The sequence below is a fragment of the Pelobates fuscus genome, chromosome 6, assembly GCF_036172605.1.
Source record: "Pelobates fuscus isolate aPelFus1 chromosome 6, aPelFus1.pri, whole genome shotgun sequence".
NCBI lineage: Eukaryota > Metazoa > Chordata > Amphibia > Anura > Pelobatidae > Pelobates > Pelobates fuscus.
Window position 1 is genome coordinate 171283811 of NC_086322.1, and position 18772 is coordinate 171302582.

The window sequence follows — 18772 nt, forward strand, 5'->3', positions numbered from 1 at the left end:
TAGTGATTGTCTAATGGTAACAAATGACAGTATACAACATTAATAGAAATCAGCGGGGAATGTCAAATGGCGGTTACGCCTGAACCTGAGGTAATTCGATGCATGTATAACAGGAGTTGCATAATTGTAAGCGTAATCTGGGAGATAAAACAAATCCAACATATACACAGTGTTTAGTTAGTTAGATTAACTTGACCCAATAAAACCGTACATGCATAGCGTCAGGCATTTAGTGGTATTACATGGGATGCACCAATAGAAGAAACACCATTAACAACCTGAAAACAGGACGGCAGAGAAGCTACGCATTATACAGAATAAAACAGCAAATACCATCAAACCACTAGGTGGAGATACCAGCCGAATGACTAGGACTTTGCACTGATACATTAAAACATAATGGAAAGTATGCCCAAACCTCCGATTTAGAAATATTGCGCTGATATATGAAAAACATTATGGAAAGTAGGAGTGAAAACTTACGTAGCCAATATGTCGTGCATGATATAATAAAATTACTGGCATCCCTTCCTTTACCCCCTCCGTAGAAAAGCATAGCCACTATAACAACATGAGACTGAACCCAAGTGGATTAATATATAACCATAGCAAGATTAACGTTTGGACCGGAAATTAATGAGTCCGTGAAGGGGTGAGGGTGTGTAGGACCCCGACCCCCCAGACGGGTGATTGAAAGTGACCGCCTAGGTGCTGGCGAGAGGGGAGCGTGGGTGGTCCCTGGGAAGATTTATGTGACTACCAAGTAGCAACGAAATTCATAAAATACAACCTAACCTTTTAGCATAGATTAAGTGGACAAGACTGTTGTCCCAACCAAATGCTGCAATAGGTAAACAGCTTGTTCACTAGAACCGCCATAATGGTAGATAGAGAAACAAGTGAAATACAGCAGTTAACTGTATTATTTAAGTTAAATACGTAGCTTAGTATCTCATCTGTAGTCAGAGATCGACTATTTTAGCCTGAATTTTTTACGTCTGATCAAGTCACTGTTTAGGCAGTAACCCCCATATTTTTTTTTTTTTTTTTTTTTCAATCAGAAATATTGGTAATATCAAAGTACAAAGGCATGCTCTTACAGAGAATCGGAGGCAAGTCTTTCCTAAAAAATTGCAACATTGTCATAGGTAACATTCTTTCAATCTAATTTATACCGACATGATTGAATTGCATGACATATACTAGGGTGCCATGGGAAACATTGTTTCATGCATAGCAGTTACCCTGTTTAAAACAGAATGGCAGGGAATGGAAGAATCACAAACAGGGGTGATATAAAGATAGGCTACCCCATTATTTGGCTGCCTTAGCATCATGAGAATTGTAGTGCTCCAGGTTTGGATGTAGTTTGTGCTCCCCTTGCTCTAACACACCAATTACCGCAATTTGCATTTCATGGCTGAGCATGATGGGGAGTGCAGTTTGCAGAAGCTGATACAAATTTAGAAGCTGATACAAATTTATTTATAATTGTTACACGTTTCCAAGCTAATGTGAATCGCTTGTATTTCATTTGGTTAAAAGAGATGTTTCCTCAGCAGAGCATGCAGTGTGAATGCATAGTGGGCTTAGCTACCTCTCTGCTGTTGTCCTGTTTGTCAGAAGGGACTGCCAGACTAACTAGAGAGGGAAGAGGGACAGAGGGAGAGCCATGTTAGTGTAAGTTGTACAACCAGTTTAAACAGTTTGAAAATAACTTCCCACGGTACAGTATAGTACAGAGCGTAAGTCAGGGTTTACACAATGGAAATTTGAAAATGCGAACGGCGAGAATAGCCTGAACGTGGCTATACCCGCCGGTACCTGGACGTTCATTTGTTCAGCGTTGCCGGCGCTGGAAGTGTTTCGGCGGAGTTTCCCCGAACGGAGGGGGGAGCTCTGAACCGGTTGGACGTGCGGCCGGAAACCGGAAGTGCGGGGTCATCGAGGAGGACCAGTGAACCCGGAAGTTCAGCTGTCACGGAAGCGAGGTGAACAGCGTGCGTACGGCAGGTAGGAAGGGGGGGAGTAGCGTTTATATGGAACGCTTAACTCCTCCCACAAATACAGGCCTTACGGCCTTAAAACTTATCACAAAAGGATCTGAATGCTCTAAAGGATGCTGCAGGCTGGACTTGTAATGCAATAACAAAATATTGCATTTAAAATATATGGAAAAGAAAATTAAAACACTTTATGGTTGCTGAACAAATTCAGTCTATTAGTGTTCTGCCAAACAAATGCTTAATTAACACTCATTTGCATGTGGCATCAATTACACTTAATTCCTCTAGAAAGATCTGCCACAATGATTTAATGCAATTGCTTATGTTTGTACCGGGCATATAGATACCATGGTATGTTGGAAAGAGAAGCTGAATGAGGAAGGATAGTTTGCAGGTTTAAGCTGCAGAATCTATTTATAATACAAAACGTAGAGAACTCAGAAATATTAACATCCTCCCAACAACAACAGATATGTTATTCCAATAACTCCAAAACCATTACTCCAATACAGATATTCACCTTGTAGAAACATATTTTTTTCTGGCAGAGTTCCATCTTTCCTTTTGTATTTCTGAAGAGGCGCTAAAATGGCAGTCCCCTTCCTCGTTCCATGCTCTATAGACCAACATTGTGCTTGCCTTTTAGGATCCTAGGAGGGAGTGAAAGCTCTGAACACGTTCACTACATTGTAGGGATTCTTTGCAGACTGCAACAGACTACAATAATGGCTTAATGACAGGAAAACATTAGAGCAACATAAATTGGAGAGACAAATATGGAGAATTACTGAAAAAAGACTGGTCATATACATTTAGGGCAGTGGTTCCCATACCCAGTTGTGTCTAAGGTTTTTTTTTTCCCTTTTTCTAAACACCTTAGACACACCCAGGTAATCCCCAAATCCTGGACTGGTAGGGGGTCCTGAGGACTGGGTTGAGAACCCCTGCCTTAGTGGGTAACCCATAAATCCCAGACTAGTAGCGAGAGTGAAGACTGGTTTGGGAACCACTGATTTAGGGCATATTTAATATGAAAAGGAAAATGGTAAAAATAAATTACACTTAAATGATACATCAGCAAAGAGGAGTAGACAGCAGACATGGAGAATGGAATTGTACTGCCACAGTGAAGGATTGAAAAGAACAAACCAACCGAGATTTCAACAGAAATGTTTCAAACTAAAAGGGAGAGAAGAACGAACAAAAAATTAGCTATGGATTATAGTGACACATCTAGCAGACAGAAATGATAGATCAAGGCTGCAGCATCCACACTGTCAAATAGTAGCAACAGCAGTCAGTGCCGGTGCAAGGATTTTTGCCGCCATAGGCAAACAAAAATTTGCCGCCCCCACATGCTCTGCCCACCATGTGACATCACAATACCACACCCATATGATCTGCCATATGGGCCAACGCCAGTGCTGCACACAGTGTATTTTCTCTGAAGAGGCAGTGTGTTTACATTAAAAAGCCTGCAGGGACAGGCTTTAGACACCAGAACCACTACATTGACCTGTAGTGGTTCAGACGACTATAGTGTCCCTTTAATATGAGGTAAATTAGAGATTTACCTCATATTAAAGGGACACTACTTACCACCAGATGAGGACAAGATGATGATGATGGGCTCAGGCTGCAGTCTGCCTCCACTGGTCTGGTGTTAAAACAGGCTCTCTGGAGGCAGTGCTCACAAAAATCAATGAACAGGAACCAGCACTATTTTTTGGGGCCCCTTACACAGATTACGGTCTGGGCCCCCAGGGCCTGACTGTGAGTATGCCTACAAGGCCCACCCATAAGCTTTATGCCTACAAGGCCCACCAATGAGTTCGCTCACAGGGAGTGGAGTGTATGTGTGTAGGGGATGTGCTATGTGTTATCGTAGAGGATGTAATGTGTGTGTGTTCTTATAGAATGTAGTGTATAAGGATAACAGTTTGTGTAAGGGATGTAGTATGTGTGTGTGTAAGGGAAGCATTGTGTGAATCTGTGTTTGTGTGTGTAAGGGATGCAAGGTGTGTTTCTGGGTATGTAATGGGTTCATTGAGTGTGTGTAAGAGATGCAGTGTGTGTCTGTGTGTGTGTGTATGTAAGGGATGCTTTGTGTACCTCTGTGTATGTGTTCAAGGGCTGCATTGTGTGTGTGTGTGTGTGTGTGTATGTGTTTGTGAGGTATGCATTATGTGTGTGTGTGTAAGGGAAGCATGGTGTGTTTCTGTGTGAGTGTAGGATGCATTGTATGTTTTGGTGTGTCTGTATGTGAGTAGGGTTGCACTGTATGTTTCTGTGTATGTGTGTATGTGTAAGGATGCACTGTGTATGTGTGTAGTGTGAAAGAGAAAGTTGGGTAGGATAGGGGCTGAGAGGGGAGCAGTTCTTTATTTTTATCATATTTATTTTGTTAATATAATTTTTTTTCTATATTTTTTCTTTAGGTTTTGTGTCTTACACTCCCCTTTAGTGTGTCTCTTATCCCCCCTCTTTGTATGTCTCCTATATCGTCCCAACCCCTTTGCGTGTCTTACTCCCCCAAGCCCCTTTGTATCTTACCCTCTGTGTCTCTCTGTCTCCCTTACTAACACACCTGTGCTTCTCTTTCAGCCCTTCCTCAGCCTCTCTGTGTGTTTTACACTCCCCCCATTCCTTAATTATTTCTACCACTTCCCCCATCCCTTAGTGGTCTCATTTCTACTTCTCCCCCTGTTCCCTAAAGGTCTCCCCTCCTGTCCTTTAAAAGGTCTCCCCTCCCCTCCTGTGCCTTAGTGTTCTCTCCTCCTCTCCTGTCCCTTACTGGTGTTTACTTCCATCCTGTCCCTTTAGTGCTTTCCCATCCCCTCCTGTCCCTTAGTGCTCTCCCATCCTTTAGAGATCTCCCCTCCCCACCTGTCCCTTAGTGATCTCCCCTGCCCCTTAGTGATTTCACCTGCCCTCCTGTCCCTTAGTGCTCTCTTCTCCCCTCCTGTCCCTTATTGCACTCCTCTGCCCTCCTATCCCATAATGCTCTCCCCTGCATCCTGCAGGGGAGTGGGGAGTGCTCTCCCTCCTCCTATCCCTTAGAGTCTACCTCCTCCCCCATCTTTCCCTTAGTGCTCTCCCCCATCTATCCCTTAGTGGTCTCTCCTCCCCCCACCATCTTTCCCTTAGTGATCTCTCCCCTCACCCCCCATCTTTCCCTTATTGGTCTCTCCCCCATTTTTCCCTTAGTGCTCTCCCTCCCCATCTTTCCCTTAGTGGTCTCTCCCCCACCATCTTTCCCTTAGTGGTCTCTCCTCTGCCCCTTCCCCCATCTTTCCCTTAGTGGTCTTCCCCCCATCTTTCCCTTAGTGGTCTCCCCCCACTCATCTTTCCCTTCGTGGTGTCTCCACCCCCCCCCCCCCGTGTCCCTAAGTGCTGTCTCCCACACACCTCCCAGTGTCCCTAAGTGCTGTCTCCCTCCTAGCCCCCCAGTGTCCCTTAGTGCTGTCTCCCTGAGTCCCCCCCAGTGTCCCTTAGTGCTATCTCCTCGAGTGACCCCCAGTGTCCCTTAGTGTTGTCTCCCCGAGTCCAGCCCCAGTGTCCCTTAATGCTGTCTCCCCCCTCACCCTTTCCCTTAGTGCCGTCTCCCATCACTTCCCTTTTGTGCTTCCTACCTCTTTGAAGCGTGGCTGGGTGGCTCGGACCGCTGTACAGGAGCTTCAGTTTCCTGTACCCGGCTGGACTGACAGGACGTTCTCTCTGAGAGCCTCCTTCCCTCAGCCAGGGCATTGAAAATGGCCCAAAACACACAGCCAAGGCAACAAAGGAGTGGCTCAAGAAAAAGCACATTAAGGTCCTGGAGTGGCCTAGCCAGTCTCCAGACCTTAATCCCATAGATAATCTGTGGAGGAAGCTAAGGGTTCAAGTTGTCAAACGTCAGTCTCGAAACCTTAATGACTTGGAGATGATCTACAAAGAGGAGTGGGCAAAATCCCTCCTGAGATGTGTGCAAACCAGGTGGCCAACTACAAGAAACGTCTGATCTCTGTGATTGCCAACAAGGTTTTTGCCACCAAGTACTAAGTAAAAGGGGTCAAATACTTATTTCACTCATTGACATGCAAAGCAATACATACAGTTGCAAGAAAAAGTATGTGAACCCTTTGAAATGATATGGATTTCTGCACAAATTGGTCATAAAATGTGATCTGATCATCATCTAAGTCACAACAATAGACAATCACAGTCTGCTTAAACTAATAACACACAAAGAATGAAATGTTGCCATGTTATTGAACACACCATGTAAACATTCACAGTGCAGGTGGAAAAAGTATGTGAACCCTTGGATTTAATAACCTCCTTTGGCAGCAATTACTTCAACCAATCGTTTCCTGTAGTTGCAGATCAGACGTGCACAGCGGTCAGGAGTAATTCTTGACCATTCCTCTTTACAGAACTGTTTCAGTTCAGCAATATTCTTGGGATGTCTGGTGTGAATCGCTTTCTTGATGTCATGCCACAGCATCTCAATCGGGTTGAGGTCAGGACTCTGACTGGGCCACTTCAGAAGGTGTATTGACTTCTGTTTAAGCCATTCTTCTGTTTAAGCCAACTGTAACTTTTTGTAACTTTTTTGTTTGTTTTTTTGTTATTCTGTCTCTCACTGTTAACATACACCTACCATTAAAATTATAGACTGATCATTTATGTGTCAGTGGGCAAATGTTCAAAAGCAGCAAGGGATCAAACACTTTTTTTCCTCACTGTATTGTGCAAGTTTAAAGTTGAGGAACCACAGTGAAGACATGGTGAACAGGCTTCAAATAAAACTCACAGAAAGTAGATTGTCTGGACCATTAAACCAATCACATGATGTGCTCCATGCTGCCACCAGCCAATTTCATCTTGAATGCCAAGGCTTTTCTAGTAGAGTGAACACCGAAGGATGAGACATTTATGCCAGTCTGGGCCATAACCCATTTCACCCAACATGCCAAGGCAGGTGAGGATAAGAGGTTGCTGAGTGATACAGATTGATAGTCCGACAAGCATAGACGTCATCAAGTCGGGACATAAGAAAATCTAACATGAATGTTACAGAGGCCAAAATGCGATCCACATTTCTTGCCAAGCACCATCTAGCCCAAACGTGCCAGGCTGAGTGGTAACATTTCCAAGTTCCAGGAGCTCATGAACTGCCAATAATCGTCCAGCCAAATCCAGGGGATCAAAAGGTCCAGATATTAGCATGCCAGAAGGGACAACTGGCCGGAGAGAAACAGAGGGTTAGGTTGACTGCCTGGATCGTACCGCAGATGAGAAAAGGAGCAGAGCAAATGGGGAGAGTTTATGGAAAGTTGCCTGAGAAATGTGGTAACCATGCCTGAGAAAGCCAAAAGGGAGCGATTAACAGGATTGTTGCTGATTGCCATCTGAGCTGACTCCTGAGAATCATTGAGATCAGAAGAAAAGCATAATGGCAGCTCCCAGACCAATTTCGGAGAAAGGTGTCCACTGCAACCACATCTGGATCCAGACGCAAGCTGTAAAACATAAGAAGTCTGGTGTTCAGGCAGGAGGCAAATAGGTTGAAAATGAAAGGGTCCACACAAGTGCATGAGATCTTGAAATATTATGTTATCCAAGGTCCAATTGCTTGAATCAGCCAGAAATTGGGAATTCTAATCTGACTCCATGTTGATCAGACAATATTCTGCCTTACAGTTTGCAGACCAGGGAAATATCTTCAAATCTTCTCATTGGCCAGGGATCTACAAGGCAAGACTGGGTACCCTCAAATGGTGTATCAGATGGCTGATGCATTATCCCCACTGTCAGGTCCCTGCCACCGGGTGGCTCGTGGCGACCTTGCTAACCTCATCACAGCGAGCGGTGTCATCTGGTCCCTGTCTCCAGACTGGCTGTGTGTCTGGGGCTGCACGCTTCAGAGCAGCTTCCTTATATGTGTGCTGCACCTGGTCATGTGACCCGGCACACAGTTATGACCTCAGAGACCACAAGGGAGGGAAGACACTCCTCCCACATGTTGTGGTTAACACTTATTGGAGGTTAGCCAATCATACACACCCTGTGTGTATATAAGCTAACCTCTCCCTTGCCTCAGTGCTCCGTTGTGGTCTTTGGTTTACCATTGAGGGTTGCACTTGTTATTTGGATTTCCTGGTTACTGATATTTGGCTTTGTCTCTTGTTTTTCCGTCTCTCTGTTTCCCTTGACCTCGCCTCGTGTTTTGACTATCCCTTTTTGCATAACCCGACCATTCTAAGGATCGGTATTGCAATTCTCTCTACTCTGTCCTGTCTGCGTGTTAGGGTTTCCTAGTAAACGTTACACATACATAAACTGGGACAGGTATTGACGCATTCCTTGGAGAAGCTCTAGAGAGCAAATGAACATGCCAGCAGCCCAAAACAGTTGATGTGGATATGCAATTTCACAGTTGACTCGGCCTGCCATTAGAGAGGTCTCTGCATTGCGCTTCCAAACTGTGAAGGCTCACATCAGAGTCTATGGAATACTCTACATTCCAAAGATGGCCCTGCCATTCCAGGCTTCCATGTTGAGCAGCCACCAGCGTAGTTCATACCTGGTATCCATGTCCAACATCACAATATTTTGTAGAAGCAACCCTTGCAGATATGGCTGCTCTTCAGCTGCTCTATAGCCTTGTAGTGCAGGGACCCTGGAAAGATGTTCTGGAAAGAAGCTGTGAGAAGATACAATAGCACAAAATGTTTCAGGTATATTTGCATGAGTGCAAGAGTTTCTCGTGGATAGAGCCCAGTTTCAAGGATGGCAAGTTCAAGAGTGAGCTGACTGAACCAGGAAACCAAGGAACACCAACTGTTTTGTGGAGAAAAGATGAAACTTCTCCCAGTTGATTAGGAATCCCAGGTGGGTTAATAGATCCATCGTCGAGTCCTGGGGTCTTGGGACAGAAATATACTGTGCGTCAAATATCCTTGCTGCATAGTGGGAACTTCACCAGACACAGCAGCTTGGTGAAGCACCAAGGGGCTGATGAACAGATGCGCGGAAGATGTGCACCATGAAAACTTGCCATTCTTGTAATAACCCGATGCATCTGACCACATTTTTTCTGTAACCGAGGGGGGAGGTTCAATGATGGCCTCTTCCTGTAATGCCAACAGTTCTGTGTCCATTAGGCATGTGTGCTGTAAGGAAATAGCAGGGGTTATGGCATGGAAAATTGGTCTGGCAATTTGACAAAATTCTGTTTGGTAACACTGCACTGTTTCCAATATCTAGGCATCCATATGATGGCTGGCCAAAAAATGCATGAGTCATCCCCCCCCACAGGACATGAAGAAAGTTGTAGTAGGGCATTTGGTGTATTGGCCTCCACAAGCTCTGTGCGCTTTCCATGGATGACCCCTCTTGAGTCCGGCATGAACTGGTAGTTGTCTCGGAAGACATATGACCTTTGGATTGTCTGAAGGAGTTGGAAGATACATCGTCAACAAAACGGCCCCATCCTCTTGCGGCCCTGGTTGGGCCTGATGGCTAAAGACATGTTTCATAGAGACCTGGGTTTTATCAAGGGCAGTGTAGGCACCTACAAAGTGACTGATGTATTTTATAAAGCAGTTGCCATAAAGCATGCCCTCAGCATCTTTTCCTGCTTTGTCAAGACTAGATAGGCTAAGTTCGGTTTAACTTGAATTAGGATTGCCATGTATCTCTCAATGGCGATAGACAGGGCCGGCCCGTCCATAGCCCACGGTGGAGCCACCGCTCCAGGCAGCACTCTGACAGGGGCGGCAGTCGGCTCTCTAATTAGGTGAGTTAGGTGTGACGGGTGTGACCCACAGACTGTGCAGTGTCTCACAATCTTTGGCCACACTCTGAATTCTGGATATCACGAGACACTGCACAGTTTGCAGCTCACACCCAGCGGAGCTGCAGACTGTGCTGGCTCTCTGCCTCTCAGAGCAGGTTGGAGAGAGCTAAGCATGAGGGCAATAATAGATAACCCAGTAACAACTCCAGAAAAGGGGAAAACCTAAGCCAATAACATAGCAAATGCTGGCTAGCTTAATATAATGGAAAGCTAAACAGACTAATTAGTAATAGACTAACCACAAGGGCAGGAGGAGAAAGCTGCTATCACCAGCACACAGTGTGAAACAAAATGGAGCCAGAACAAAAGGAGCGGCGCTATCCGTGAAACTAGGATAAACAAATAAAATAAATTGTGCGATTTGTGGCCAGCTCAATTGCATGATTTGGCTCACCATTTAGCCGCACAAGTCACGCCGAACCGCAGAAGCGTGGCTGGCTGACAAGAAGCACCAGGAAATGGAACCGCGCTAAAACACTGCAATCCAAAGAACAGAGAGCAGGCAAGGGGAAGTAGAGAAGGGTAGATGGGAAAGGAAACTCATCCATACAATAAGTTAACCAGTAATGAAAATAAAAATAGTAAATATAAATACAAAGCCATAAAACCAGAGACTTGAGAGATATCTGGAAAAATCTGTAGTGTATGGGAAAGAGCATGTTTTGAGCGAAGGTTTTAAGGTTTTATATGGCTGATTGTGATGGAAGGGGTATGTGGAGTACTACCGTCATTATAGTTTTAGCTATAGGAGTAAAGAAAGAGTGCACATTATGTGCCTCTGTGCCTACATTCTTTACTGTACGCCTTACAATAGGAATGCAAGACCATTTATTGAAAGCTTTGCAACTATATTAAGATCAAATATTGTGCTTCTTCATTTTGTATTGTTTTGTTTTGTTTACATTTTGTGAACTCACTTGAAATGTTTAAGCAGATTTCAGATCCTCTACCTTCGTACTGAAGCAGCAGCAGATATGTTTTATGTTTGCCTATGTTTAATAACTTTTTTATTTAGCTTTTTCTATTATCACAATTATTAGATATTAGACAGATTAAATTAGATATTAAAAATAAGTTTGGCTCTATAATAAGTATGCCCAAAGCTTTGCCACACATACTGTGTTATAAAATAATCTTTAATTTATTGTGCATTCGTACAATATTACAAATCTCTTCTTTATACCACAGAACCCTAAACACAAGTGAATCAAGCAGAAACACTCTCTGCCTTTCATGTAAAGAAAAAAATAAGGTAAGGAGGAAATATGGATTAAAATCAGTTCTTTCATGTTTGTTATTGATGATGTCACATAATATTCTCTGTATGCTGTTTTTTTTGTTTAAACAGTTAAAGGGACACTGTAGGCACCATAACTACTGTTTCTCATTGAATTAGTTTTAGTGTCTGAAGTCCCCTGGCACTGTCCTTCCAGTCAGCATTAAACAGTTTAAAAGTTTTAATGCTGAAAACAGTCCCTAGCAATGAATCCTCTCTGTGCTGCTTGGGCTAATGGTGAAGAATCAGCCTGAGCAGCAATGGGGGATATTATTGGCTGAGAATGTCAGCTGACCACATTCAGTTTATCACAATAATCGTCTAAGGCAAAGGAAAGTTTTTTTTTACTGTAAGAACAATAAGGATGTGTAATTCTCTGCCTGAAGAAGTGGTTTTATCAGAGTCCATATAGATGTTCAAACAGCTACTAGATGCATACTTGCAAAAACAGAATATTCAAGGATATAATCTTTCAATGTAGGGTAATAACTGCTTGATCCAAGGATAAATCTGACTTCCATTCTGGGGTCAAGAAGGATTTTTTTTCCTAGCTTGTTGCAAAATTGGAAATTGTGTAATTTCTGAATTAGCTACACATCCAATAGGGGTAGGGCTATACGAAGCTAGTAAACATCATTATATAAATATTTTATGAATAAATTATGAGTGAAACTGCTCACATATGATTTAGCACTGAAAGGAGGAATAGTGCCTGGGGACTCCAGGCACCAGGCTGGACTGGCCATTGGGCACACTGGGCAAATGCTCGGTGGGCCGCGGTGGCCATGGGCCGAGGCCGGCAGGGAGATCACAGGATCTCCCCTGCCGGTCTTTGCAGGGCCGGCACTATCAAGCGCCGGCCCTGCAGTAGTCCATGGCGGGCCGGTGGGGAGATCAAAGATCTCCCTCACCGGCCCACATACAGTATACTGCGGCCGCCGGCGGGGAGAGAGGGAGGGAGCCAGGAGAGGACCCGGCTGAAATCTAACTTGCAGCTCCGCCCGGTTCCTCTCGCGAGATTCAAAGCATTGCCATGGCAACGCTCCAGGTCTCGCGAGAGTGAACTCTAGCCCCACAGGCTAGAGTTCACGCACCACTGGACCACCAGGGATGGAAGCTAGCAACAGGATCCCCCCTCTCAGGCATAAGGTAAGCAGGGAGGGGTGAAATAATTATACAGGTCACAGCAGCCTCACTTACTCAGACACCCTGCACCCCTAACACTCACAGCACCCTCACTCACACAAACACACTCACAGCACCCCTAACACTCACAGCACATACACTGCACCCCTAACACTGTAAAGAAAAAAAGAGTTTTAACCTACATATTTTAACTTTCAGTCCCTTGGAGCAGCCGATAATGACAAAAGGACTAATTATTACCAGAGTTTTTCATCAGCCCTCTTCACATTATGTAACTCATATAATGATCTTCCAACCACACATGATCTGTACAGTTTATAAAGGCACAATAACCACTACAGTGCAATGTATAATGCTTGCTTGTGTCTGGCGCCAGCAGTCATTTTGGAGTTGCTGCCATGATTTTACCACAGCCACACCGCTGACTAAAAGTTTTCTACGGGTTGTGCTATTTATTTATTTTTTCTGGTTTTTATTTTTTTAATTCTTTATAGATTTTAATTGATCTGCTTTGTGGGACAATAAGCTTACCCGTATGGTGCCACAGGTATAGTATACTGTGTGCCCATGTATACAGCCCTGCTGGAGAAAATACAGAGTGGGCATTGCATTCATACGGAATATCCCTCGTTACGCCCACGTTTATGTGAACCTCGAGCATCATGGGGCTGCAACCTTGCTTTAGGCAGGACAGTCTTGATTTCAGGGTCCTGTCCTGATCTAATTCCCTGGTGGCCCAAATTTGTGTTTTTTGCGTGGTCCCTGTAGGTTAGAGGCCGGCTGGGATGTGGTGCACTAGCCCTGCATGCTTAATGCCGGGAGGACACCCGGCACTGCACCCCTGACACTCACAGCACCCCTAACACTCACAGCACACACACTGCACCCCTAACACTTACAGCACACACACACACACTGCATCCCTAACACTCACAGCACACACACACTGCACCCCTAACACTCACAGCACACACACACACACACACACACTGCACCCCTAACACTCACATCACACACACACACTCTGCACCCCTAACACTCACAGCACACACACACACACACACTGCACCCCTGAGACTTACAGCACACACACACACACTGCACCCCTAACACTCACAGCACACACACACACACACACTGCACCCCTAACACTCACAGCACACACACACACACACACTGCACCCCTAAAACTCACAGCACACACACACACACGCACTGCACCCCTAACACTCACAGCACACACACACACTGCACCCCTAACACTCACAGCACACACACACACACTGCACCCCTGACACTTACAGCACACACACACACACACTGCACCCCTGACACTTACAGCACACACACACACTGCACCCCAACACTCACAGCACACACACACACTGCACCCCTGACATTCACAGCACACACCCACACACTGCACCCCTGACACTCACAGCACTCACACACACAGTGCACCCCTGACACTCACAGCACTCACACACACAGTGCACCCCTGACACTCACAGCACACACACACACACTGCACCCCTGACACTCACAGCACACACACACACACACACACACACACACTGCACCCCTGACACTCACAGCACACACACACTGCACCCCTAACACTCACAGCACACACACTGCACCCCTAACACTCACAGCACACACACTGCACCCTGACACTCACAGCACACACACTGCACCCCTAACACTCACAGCACACACACTGCACCCCTAACACTCACAGCACACACACTGCACCCCTAACACTCACAGCACACACACACACTGCACCCCTAACACTCACAGCACACACACACACACACACACACACACACTGCACCCCTAACACTCACAGCGCACACACACACACCACACCTAACACTCACAGCACACACACACTGCACCCCTGCCACTTACAGCACACACACACACACACACTGCACCCCTAACACTCACAGCACACACACTGCACCCCTGACACTTACAGCACACACCCACACATTGCACCCCTGACACTCACAGCACTCACACACACACACTGCACCCCTGACACTCACAGCACACACACAATGCACTCCTGACACTCACAGCACCCTCACACACTGCACCCTTAACACTCACACACACACTGCACCCCTGAAACTCACAGCACACACATAATGCACCCCTAACAATCACAGCACCCTCACACACACACACACACACACACACACACTGCACCCTTGACATGCACTGCACCCCTGACACTCACAGCACCCTCACTCACACACACTGCACCCCTGACACTCACAACTTCCTCACATGCACACACTGCACCCCTGACACTCACATCACACACATAATGCACCCCTAACAATTACAGCACCCTCACACACACACACACACACACACACACTGCACCCCTGACACACACTGCACCCTGACACTCACAGCACACACACACACTGCACCCCTAACACTCACAGCGCACACACTGCACCCCTAACACTCACAGCACACACACACACTGCAACCCTAACACTCACAGCACACACACACACACACACTGCAACCCTAACACTCACAGCGCACACACACACACACACACCACACCTAACACTCACAGCACACACACACTGCACCCCTGACACTTACAGCACACACACACACACACACACACACACACACACACACTGCACCCTTAACACTCACAGCACACACACTGCACCCCTGACACTTACAGCACACACACACACATTGCACCCCTGACACTCACAGCACTCACACACACACACACACTGCCCCCCTGACACTCACAGCACACACACAATGCACTCCTGACACTCACAGCACCCTCACACACACTGCACCCTTAACACTCACACACACACTGCACCCCTGAAACTCACAGCACACACATAATGCACCCCTAACAATCACAGCACCCTCACACACACACACACACACACACACACACACACTGCACCCTTGACATGCACTGCACCCCTGACACTCACAGCACCCTCACTCACACACACTGCACCCCTGACACTCACAACTTCCTCACATGCACACACTGCACCCCTGACACTCACATCACACACATAATGCACCCCTAACAATTACAGCACCCTCACACACACACACACACACTGCACCCCTGAGACTTACAGCACTCACACACACAGTGCACCCCTAACACTCACAGCACACACACACACACACACTGCACCCCTAACACTCACAGCACACACACACACACACACTGCACCCCTAAAACTCACAGCACACACACACACACGCACTGCACCCCTAACACTCACAGCACACACACACACTGCACCCCTAACACTCACAGCACACACACACACACTGCACCCCTGACACTTACAGCACACACACACACACACTGCACCCCTGACACTTACAGCACACACACACACTGCACCCCAACACTCACAGCACACACACACACTGCACCCCTGACATTCACAGCACACACCCACACACTGCACCCCTGACACTCACAGCACTCACACACACAGTGCACCCCTGACACTCACAGCACTCACACACACAGTGCACCCCTGACACTCACAGCACACACACACACACTGCACCCCTGACACTCACAGCACACACACACACACACACACACACACTGCACCCCTGACACTCACAGCACACACACACTGCACCCCTAACACTCACAGCACACACACTGCACCCCTAACACTCACAGCACACACACTGCACCCTGACACTCACAGCACACACACTGCACCCCTAACACTCACAGCACACACACTGCACCCCTAACACTCACAGCACACACACTGCACCCCTAACACTCACAGCACACACACACACTGCACCCCTAACACTCACAGCACACACACACACACACACACACACACACTGCACCCCTAACACTCACAGCGCACACACACACACCACACCTAACACTCACAGCACACACACACTGCACCCCTGCCACTTACAGCACACACACACACACACACTGCACCCCTAACACTCACAGCACACACACTGCACCCCTGACACTTACAGCACACACCCACACATTGCACCCCTGACACTCACAGCACTCACACACACACACTGCACCCCTGACACTCACAGCACACACACAATGCACTCCTGACACTCACAGCACCCTCACACACTGCACCCTTAACACTCACACACACACTGCACCCCTGAAACTCACAGCACACACATAATGCACCCCTAACAATCACAGCACCCTCACACACACACACACACACACACACACACTGCACCCTTGACATGCACTGCACCCCTGACACTCACAGCACCCTCACTCACACACACTGCACCCCTGACACTCACAACTTCCTCACATGCACACACTGCACCCCTGACACTCACATCACACACATAATGCACCCCTAACAATTACAGCACCCTCACACACACACACACACACACACACACTGCACCCCTGACACACACTGCACCCTGACACTCACAGCACACACACACACTGCACCCCTAACACTCACAGCGCACACACTGCACCCCTAACACTCACAGCACACACACACACTGCAACCCTAACACTCACAGCACACACACACACACACACTGCAACCCTAACACTCACAGCGCACACACACACACACACACCACACCTAACACTCACAGCACACACACACTGCACCCCTGACACTTACAGCACACACACACACACACACACACACACACACACACACACACACACACTGCACCCTTAACACTCACAGCACACACACTGCACCCCTGACACTTACAGCACACACACACACATTGCACCCCTGACACTCACAGCACTCACACACACACACACACTGCCCCCCTGACACTCACAGCACACACACAATGCACTCCTGACACTCACAGCACCCTCACACACACTGCACCCTTAACACTCACACACACACTGCACCCCTGAAACTCACAGCACACACATAATGCACCCCTAACAATCACAGCACCCTCACACACACACACACACACACACACACACACACTGCACCCTTGACATGCACTGCACCCCTGACACTCACAGCACCCTCACTCACACACACTGCACCCCTGACACTCACAACTTCCTCACATGCACACACTGCACCCCTGACACTCACATCACACACATAATGCACCCCTAACAATTACAGCACCCTCACACACACACACACACACTGCACCCCTGACACACACTGCACCCCTGACACTCACAGCACCCTCACTCACACACACTGCACCCCTGACACTCACAACTTCCTCACATGCACATAGCACCCTGATGCAAACACAGCACCCGCTCACACACAGCACACACACACTGCACCCCTCACACACACTGCACTCCTCTTGCACACACACTACACCCCTTACACACACCCTCACACACACTGCACAATATGCTTTCCTAGCATTTTTGTCTCACCAGAGACAAATTTCAAGCAAACACAGTGCAAGCATGTTATTACATTTGCTTGCACTGTGCAGAACAAATACCGGGTCTTTTTGTCATGCCAGAGCTCTTCAGCAGAGCTCTGCACATGGTCTACCCTGGAAGAGCATTGAACCAACATGCTCACTTTGTGATGGGGCGTGCTTGTCATTGGTGATGACAAAACACACCCTATCTGGCCCCGCCCCCTTTTTAGTGGGCCGCTGTAATTAAAAAATACCCGGGCCGAATTTTCTTCCCAGTCCGGCCCTGCCAGGCACTATATACATTTTACTGATCATGCAAAAAACATATATGGTTATAGTTTTGACACATAAGGAATAAACTGTGACCTTTAGTGCTTATTAGATATCTCTGTCCATATTACTATCTTTAATAAATATTAACTACAGTAATGATCTTTATAGAATCAGCCAGTGGAGGCTCGTCCATTAGGGCAGAGCCTTACCAGTTTTTGCTGCAATAAAAAATTACAATAAAGTATAGCATTCATGTGTCTGACAGTCCCATATCATTTCCCACTACTTGGCTCCTTGTGGCACCAGACCCCTGTGCAGTCAAACAATGTTTGCATCCAATTAAGGCAGGTAGTGCTTGAACCATTGGATGCCTGCATTAGTATGATTAAAAAGATGGACCCTGCTTGCCCTAAGCCAAAATCGGTTTCACACATGGTGATTGGCACCACTCCAACATTGTGTACCCGTCACTGTATCCTCAATCCCCGGATGCCTCCAGTGAGTTAAGCATCTCTATTACGGAAGGCATTATTCATACAGTTGGTACTTGTCACAAATGGGAGTAACACCTTTTCTTTTTTTCTTTTTTTATTCTTTTTATTAAATTGTTTTCTTTATATGACATGTACAAATAACATACAATTCAGTTCATTTGAATTAGAATTTTGTCTATAAGTTAAACATATATCAGACATACAAGTACAAACATTTATTAAACAACATACTGTATATCGCATTGAGCGTGTCTAACAGTTGATCGGCGGGTTCTAATGGCTTTTATCCTTT

The 18772-nt window shown here is 46.6% G+C and overlaps 1 protein-coding gene across 1 annotated transcript in view; it reads left to right on the plus strand.

The window, feature by feature from the left end:
• Window positions 1-18772, plus strand: part of REELD1 (reeler domain containing 1) — a 95492-nt gene that overhangs the window by 43408 nt on the left and 33312 nt on the right. Inside the window, exon 6 of the mRNA XM_063458483.1 lies at window positions 11038-11101. Coding sequence (XP_063314553.1) covers window positions 11038-11101 — 64 coding nt within the window. The remainder of the gene's footprint in view (window positions 1-11037; window positions 11102-18772) is intronic.